This window comes from Emiliania huxleyi, assembly GCF_000372725.1.
Source record: "Emiliania huxleyi CCMP1516 unplaced genomic scaffold EMIHUscaffold_98, whole genome shotgun sequence".
Classification (NCBI taxonomy): domain Eukaryota; phylum Haptophyta; order Isochrysidales; family Noelaerhabdaceae; genus Emiliania; species Emiliania huxleyi.
The window spans coordinates 377,469-384,125 of NW_005194754.1; the positions used below are offsets into that span (position 1 = coordinate 377,469).

At 68.4% G+C, this 6,657-nt stretch overlaps 1 protein-coding gene across 1 annotated transcript in view; it reads left to right on the forward strand.

Annotated features, from left to right (window-relative positions):
* Nucleotides 1-4,705: 4,705 nt before the first annotated feature.
* Nucleotides 4,706-6,657, forward strand: part of EMIHUDRAFT_466323 (hypothetical protein) — a gene marked incomplete at its 3' end in the record, with an annotated part of 6,405 nt that continues 4,453 nt past the window's right edge. Inside the window, exons 1-5 of the mRNA XM_005756301.1 lie at nucleotides 4,706-5,198; nucleotides 5,273-5,550; nucleotides 5,620-5,698; nucleotides 6,046-6,125; nucleotides 6,199-6,610. Of these exons, the coding sequence (XP_005756358.1) occupies nucleotides 4,722-5,198; nucleotides 5,273-5,550; nucleotides 5,620-5,698; nucleotides 6,046-6,125; nucleotides 6,199-6,610 (1,326 nt within the window). The 5' untranslated portion in view covers nucleotides 4,706-4,721. The remainder of the gene's footprint in view (nucleotides 5,199-5,272; nucleotides 5,551-5,619; nucleotides 5,699-6,045; nucleotides 6,126-6,198; nucleotides 6,611-6,657) is intronic.

Sequence of the window (6,657 nt, forward strand, 5' to 3'; positions counted from 1 at the left end):
CATCATCCAGGAATGGATGCAGGACGACCGGCTGACGGAGGAGCAGAGGGCCGTGCGCCAGCGGTCGATCCCGATCGCGCTGCTGTCGGCGCTGATGGAGGTCCTGCGGCGCTGATGTACTGCTGCCCGGCCGAGCGGGGGCGCAATGGCCGGTTCGGCAGCAGCCGCCGCGTCACCAGCGGCTCGTTTGGCCAGCGGCAGCAGCTCGCGGAGACCGACGAGCGGCGCGCGGAGGAGCGGCGCGCGGCACGCGCCGCGCAGCACGAGGCCGCGGAGGCGCGCGGCCACGTGACCCACGTCTTCGAGGCGCTCGTCCGCGCCGAGCCGTCCGCCGTCATCGCCGCGTGCGACACCGTGCGGGAGATGTTGGCCAACCCGGCCTCCGCCGTCGGCGGCTCGTCCACGCCTCCCTTGCGGCAGGACTGGGCGGCGTCGCTGCGGCTCGCGTCGTCGCCGGTGCGGCCATCGCCGCTGCGGGCGCCGGCGAACCAGTCGCCGAGGAGCGAGTCGTGGTGGAAAAGCCACGTCGACGGCAAGTCGCGGCAGGAGATCGCGAGGGTTGCCGCGGCGAAGCGCAAAAACGAGCTGACCTGGCGGGCGACAGTCCGCTCGATGACCCGAGGGCTGCTGCCGAAGAAGCGGGGGCGCAAGGCCAAGGACACGGTCTCGGCCGAGAGCGCGCAGAGGACGCGTTCCGTGGCGACCGTGGCGATCGGCAAGGCGCTCGAGGCGCTGGGCGCGCGCAACGGTGAGAAGGCGCGCGCGCTCAACTCTGCGCTGCTCAAGCTGCCGAATGCGGTGCGCGACCCGCTGCGCAATCTCGGCTACGTGCAGCAGGAGCGCTTCCTCGGCGTGCGCGACGCGTGCGACACGCTCGGCGCCGACCACTTCAACACGTTCAACGCGCTCGACTTGCGGACGGCGACCGGCACGAGCGTGCGCACGATGGTCAAGTACAACCACATGTGCGCGTACACCGAGGCGGCCGACGGCGGCAACCGTCGCGCGGTGCTGCTGCCGATCCCGAAGCCGCTCGCCTCGTCGAAGCGGATCGGGATCGACAAGCCGCTCGGCGTGCCGACGCCGTTCCCGAGCCACGGGGCGCTCGCCGCCGACGCCAGGCGTATCAACGATGCGCACGGCGTGATGGTGTCGGCCGACGGCCTCGGCTGCTCGCTCGATCCGCTCAAGGCCATCGGCCGCGCGTGGGAGGTGGCCGAGAATGCGAAGAACTTCCGGGCGCCGTCGGGCTGCGTGCCGATGCCACGGGCGCAGTTCCTCGGCGACGCCTTCGTCCACGCCAAGCGGATGGCGACGCGATTCGGCGTGCGGCTGCCTGACTTGCGCTTTAACCTCAACTCGCCGTACTTCTTCCGCAATATCGCTTTCTACCGCAAAATCGACCACTACGAGGAGCAGCAGACCTACCTCAGCCCCGTGGCGGACGCCGTCAACAAGCACGCGGTCCTCGAGATTTCCAGCGACGCGCGCATGACCGACGGCGGGCGGGCAGAGGTCGGCGTCCGGACAAAGGTGTGCCTTCCGTGCACGAACCCAGCGACGGGCGCCACCATGCAGTTTCTGGCCACGGAGGGCGGCGATGCTGCGTGGGGTAACGCCGCCGCCGGTCTGCGCAGCTGCGCGGTCGCGGGCGGCTCCTGCCGCTGCTGCGAGGCGCCCAAGGGCCCGGGCTGGTTCAACCCGATCGTGTACGAGAACGCGATCCGGCGCACCACCTGGCGGTCGCTGCTGCTCGCGCACATCGACCCGGTCGCGCACTTCGAGGCGATGGGCGTGGACGTGCCCGCGGAGGCGAAGCGGCAGGCGAGGGTGTGCCCGGGCTGCGACTTTCGGCTCGACAAGGCGAGCACCGACAAGGAGATGGCCGAGTACCAGAGCTGGTCTGCGACGGCGCAGCTCAGGTTTACTCGGTCCCACGAGAGCCCGGACGGCAACCACCACGGCGTCAAGTGGCGGCACGCCAAGCTCCTCGTCATGGACCACTGCTACCAGCACCTGACGCTGCTGCACCACGTCCTCAACTCCACCGCCGCGAACCTCTCGCTCACCCTCGCCGCCGGCGCGACCGGCAAGATGAAGGCCGCGTACAACCAGGTGCTCGAGGCGCGCAGCTTCTACTTTCGCTTCAAGCAGCCAAAGGTGAGCGGCAAGGACCAGAAGCCCAACGGGCCCGAGTGCCGCCGGCTCCTGTGGAACGTCGACGGCAAGGGCGACGCCGAGGAGGGCGAGTCGACGCTGCTGCAGCTGCTCAAGATCCGGTACGGCTACGGCGAGCACGGCTGGGGCTCCGCGGCGTCGAGCGTCGCGTCGGCGGCGGGCGAGCTCGCGTCCGTGCAAGCGGCAGGGCGGGAAGAGGAGCTCGGCCGGCCGCCCGGGGCGAGGCAGATGGCGAGCCGCGGCTCGAGCGGCGCCGGGCTCGGCCGCGCCGGGCGCGCGCGCGGTGCCGCGGCGGTAACCGGCATGGAGGCGCTGCTGGCGGCGCGGCGAGCGGAGGAAGCGGCACGGTCGGGAGCGGCGACGTCGGGCGCGCCGGCGCCCGCGCCCGCCGCCGCGCCGGCAGCCGCGCCGGCGGCGGGGGGCGCCAGGACGTCGCGCAAGCGGACGGTGGACAGCGTGAACGCCGATACGGAGGGCGGCGAGCCCGCAGACGAGGGCTGCGAGGAGGTGGACGACGCGGAGATGGACGAGGTGGAGGCCCTCCCCGCGCCGCCCGACGATGCTGAGGTGAACGACGTGCGCTCGGCGCTCAAGTGCTGGGAGCTGCTCGCCTCGCTGCAGCGCACGCTGCACACGCCGTGGGACGACCACGACATGGACGCGCGCGTGAAATACGGGACTGCCGCGCAGGAGATAGGCGGCAAGTGGGTCGACACGCTGCGCGCGCACGTCAACAAGAGGATCTTCTACTACTACCTCCACCTGACCAAGGCGCACCTGAAGGAGATCATCATCGCGACCGGCCACCCCTTCAACGGCGACGACTCCGTCAACGAGAAGGGCAATCAGCTCTCCAAGCGGCAGAAGACGACGATCTTCCACGGCGGCAGCGACGCGGCCGGCAAGCGCACCCAGTCCTACGTGCGGCGGCGGGCCATCAAGGACGCGACCGACGAGGAGACGGGCGAGGCGGCCATCATCGGCTACGGCGAGCGCACGTACCAGCGCGAGAACTTGCACGGCATTGCACACCAGTCGATGGGGCTGCAGCTCATCCGCGAGTCCATCGACGCCGAGCGGCTGAGGCGGCGCTCGGCCGCAAAGGGGCTGCGCGAGAAGGTCAAGACGGCGGCGGGGCGCGAGACGATGCGCATCAAGGCGGAGCTCAAGTACGCGAGCGCGGACCGAGCCGTCGAGGAGCTGCACGCCGCGTACGACGAGGCGGTTGCGGCTCGTGAAGGGGCGGTGGCGGCGGCGGGGACGGAGGGAGCGTGAGACGCGGCGCAGCAGCCGCGCTGCAGAGGTAGAGGCATGGTGGTGTAGGTGTACTTTAGTGTTCCTAGAGGCTCTAGGGTGACCCCAAGTGCCCCCCTATGTGTCCTGGACGGGTCCCCGTGCTTGCGGGCGTGTGCACAGGCGCGTGGGGGGCCGGAAATGAATTGATTGTTTTTTCAGGCACTTAGAGCACACAGTGCAGGGTTTGCCCTCCGAAACTGGCATGGGGAACCTTAAAATCCCTGTGTGGTGGCGGCGTGCCGTCCTCCCATCCCTCCCTTGGTTTGTGTGTTTTCTTTCTTTCTTTAGAAGGTCCGGAGGGTGGACATTCTGAGGCGTGTGGCGCCCCGCCACCGCAGAGAGAGGGTGCTCCAACCTCCCGGCTTTTCTTCTTTTTTTGCTTTGAGGCTCGATGAAAGATCCAAGCATCCACAACCCCGGGTTGATATGACTCGTCGATCCACCTCCCGGGCTCTGGACAAACGGCCCAGCTCCGCGTCCCATTTGCCCTGGCGAGTACAGACCACGCCTCCACGCCTGCTATTCACATAAACGCACAACCCCGGGCCCCGATCTGCTATTCACAGCACAAGCTTTTTGCCTGGCGGCACTTGGAGCACTTGGAGTGCAGTTAGTAACCTCACATCCAGGGCCGGCTTCAGCATGTCCTTTTTCCAGACGGATCCCCCCCCTGTGAAAAGTGAGGCGTGGTCTGTACTCGCCAGCCATTTGCCACTTTTGAAAAAGAAAGATCAACGATCACGGCGGCGTCGCCTGCCCGAGCTCGCAGCTACCTGCTACGTGCATAGAGAGGAGCGGTGCTCTCGCTTGCTTTTTTTAACTGATCCTGCGGGAATCGGGATAGGCGGCCGACCGTTTTTCTTTTACCTGTGCTAGTACTAGCCTGCGCGCCTTCGAGCCGCTCCCGTGCCCAGTGTAAAAGAAAGACAGACTTGAGGCTGCCTCCGCCGCTGCCCACACCGCCGCGGCCGCGCTTGGGCGGCGGCGGCTTGGGACGGACACGCGGCACGGCCGCGCCGCGCGGGCGGAGGCGAGCCGCCGTCCTCCGGAGCGGCTCGCCTCGAGAATGTGCGGAGCTTGGACATGTGGAGATTTTGAGGCGTGGCGCCCCGCCACCGAAAACCAACGGCTCGTCTTCTACCTGAAAAAGAAACACGCGCCAAACCCGGCGTGCCCCCGGGCTTGAGTGTCGGCCGCTTGGTGTCGGCCCGAAGGCGAGCTCGGCTGCGGGCACAGGCTTGGAGAGAATGCTAGTCTGGATTTGTTGTGCAGCCCTACTGGTGCAGATTGCGGCCACAAGCGCTGCTTGCGAGGACGATTCACGGCCGTCGCCCTACCCCAACAAGTTGCGGCACAGAGAGTGCTTCGACCATTCCGGCTCACCGAGTGGTGTCTTCGTGTCTGACACCACCCGAGCTTCTCTCATCCAGAATTTTGGATTTGAGGACGATTCAACGCGGCTCGAACTGTTTGACCGGCCTCCGATCCTCAGGAACTGCTCCTCCGCGTGGGTGCCACCCGCGTGCTTTGTGGAGCAGCAAAGCGACGGCGAACCCGCCCTCCGAGTCAATATCGAGAAGAATTTCGTCGACCTCGTCCCGTGCCACAATGGCTTCGTCGGTCCAGATCCCACCGATTACGACTACTCTCCGACCGATCCGGAGAATGACCTCACCCCGAACCAGCTCCTCTCTATCTGCGCTGCCGTCTGCGCCCTCGTGCAGGCGCAAGAGAAGATTGCCCGCAATGAGTTCGCCGCACGCGCGACCGCCGCCTTACGCCCCGCGGCGCGCGGCAGGACTGCGCGGGAGTCATGCTGCACAAGCCGGGCGAGAAGGACGAGTGCTTCCTGCACGGCAGCTTGCCCGACGACACATCTCCTCCCTGGGCCCTCTGCGCCGAGTGGCCTCTCCAGCTCGGGGGCGAGTGCGGCGCAGGGAGGAAGGGCGGGGCAGATTTGGGCGCATTCCTCTGCCCTGCGGAGCCGCGCGACCCGAACAAGTACCTCGCGCCGGCTGGCGCCGCCTTGGACCCTCCCCGCCTGGCGCCCGCAGAGTCGCTGCCTGCGCCCGAATGGCAGCCCTGTGCCCGCAGTGCTTGTCCTGGGGGAGAGGGCCGTCCGCGAGGCTGCCCGTGGGTGGATAGGCGGCTCGCCTTTGGCTTCACGCTCACGCCGGACGGCTCTGCGAGCTGCGAGGCCAGCATCTCCTCCGCCAGAGCGGCGGTGGAGATGGCTCTGCGCGGTGCGCTGACAGGGGCTGGATTGGGCGAGGGCGGTTTGATCTCGCTCCCGCCGCCCCTCGCGCGCGCGCCAGACCAGGAGGGTTGGGCTGGCTAGGCGAAGAGCTGCTGCAGAAGGTGACGGTCGAGTGCCCTGCGGGGGGCGGCTCGAGCCTCACGGCGAGATGCAGCCGAGACGCAGCCGAGATGCAGCCGAGATGCAGCCGAGATGCAGCCGAGATACATCCAGTCAGAGCATGTGCCGGCGTGCTGGGGAGCGGTCTAGCCGAAACGGCGAGCGATTTTCCCGCCGATGCCCCCCCCCCCCCCCCCCCCTTTCCCCGACGGCAGGCGGGCGACTCGTACGTGGCTTGGGTCCGGGTCGCCGACGGCGGGCAGGACGCCATCACGGCCGTCGTGGGCGCCTCGAGGTGCGGAGGCGCCACACCTCCCCATGTCTCCCCGCATCTCCCCACATCTCCCCACATCTCCCCGCATCTCCAGGTGCGGAGGCGCGGGCGAGACACCGTGCGCCGCTGCACAGAGCGGGCTGCTGACGCAGCTGAAGGCCCTCGTTGACGCTCGCCCGCCACGGACGGGAGTCGGCCCCCCGCCGGCGCGAGTCGAGGCGGTGACGGCGACGACGTGGGAGGCGGAGCGGTACCGCGAGGGACGGGCCCACGCCGACTTCAAGGCGTGCATCGGTGCGGACAACGTGTCGCTCGCCGGCTTGCCCATCTCTCCCGTGGCGATGGCGGCGGTGTGGGGCGACAATGTCGAGTTCAAGCCCGAGGACCACGCCGGACTCATCCCGTTCTTCGAGTCGATGGCGGACCCGGAGCACGACTTCTTCCCGATCCCGCCCGGCTGCTTCCGCGACACGGCGGACAACGGACTCCCGAACAACCCCGCCCTCGTCCAGGGCGGGAAGCACTACGAGCTGGCGAACCCTCCCCCCCCTCC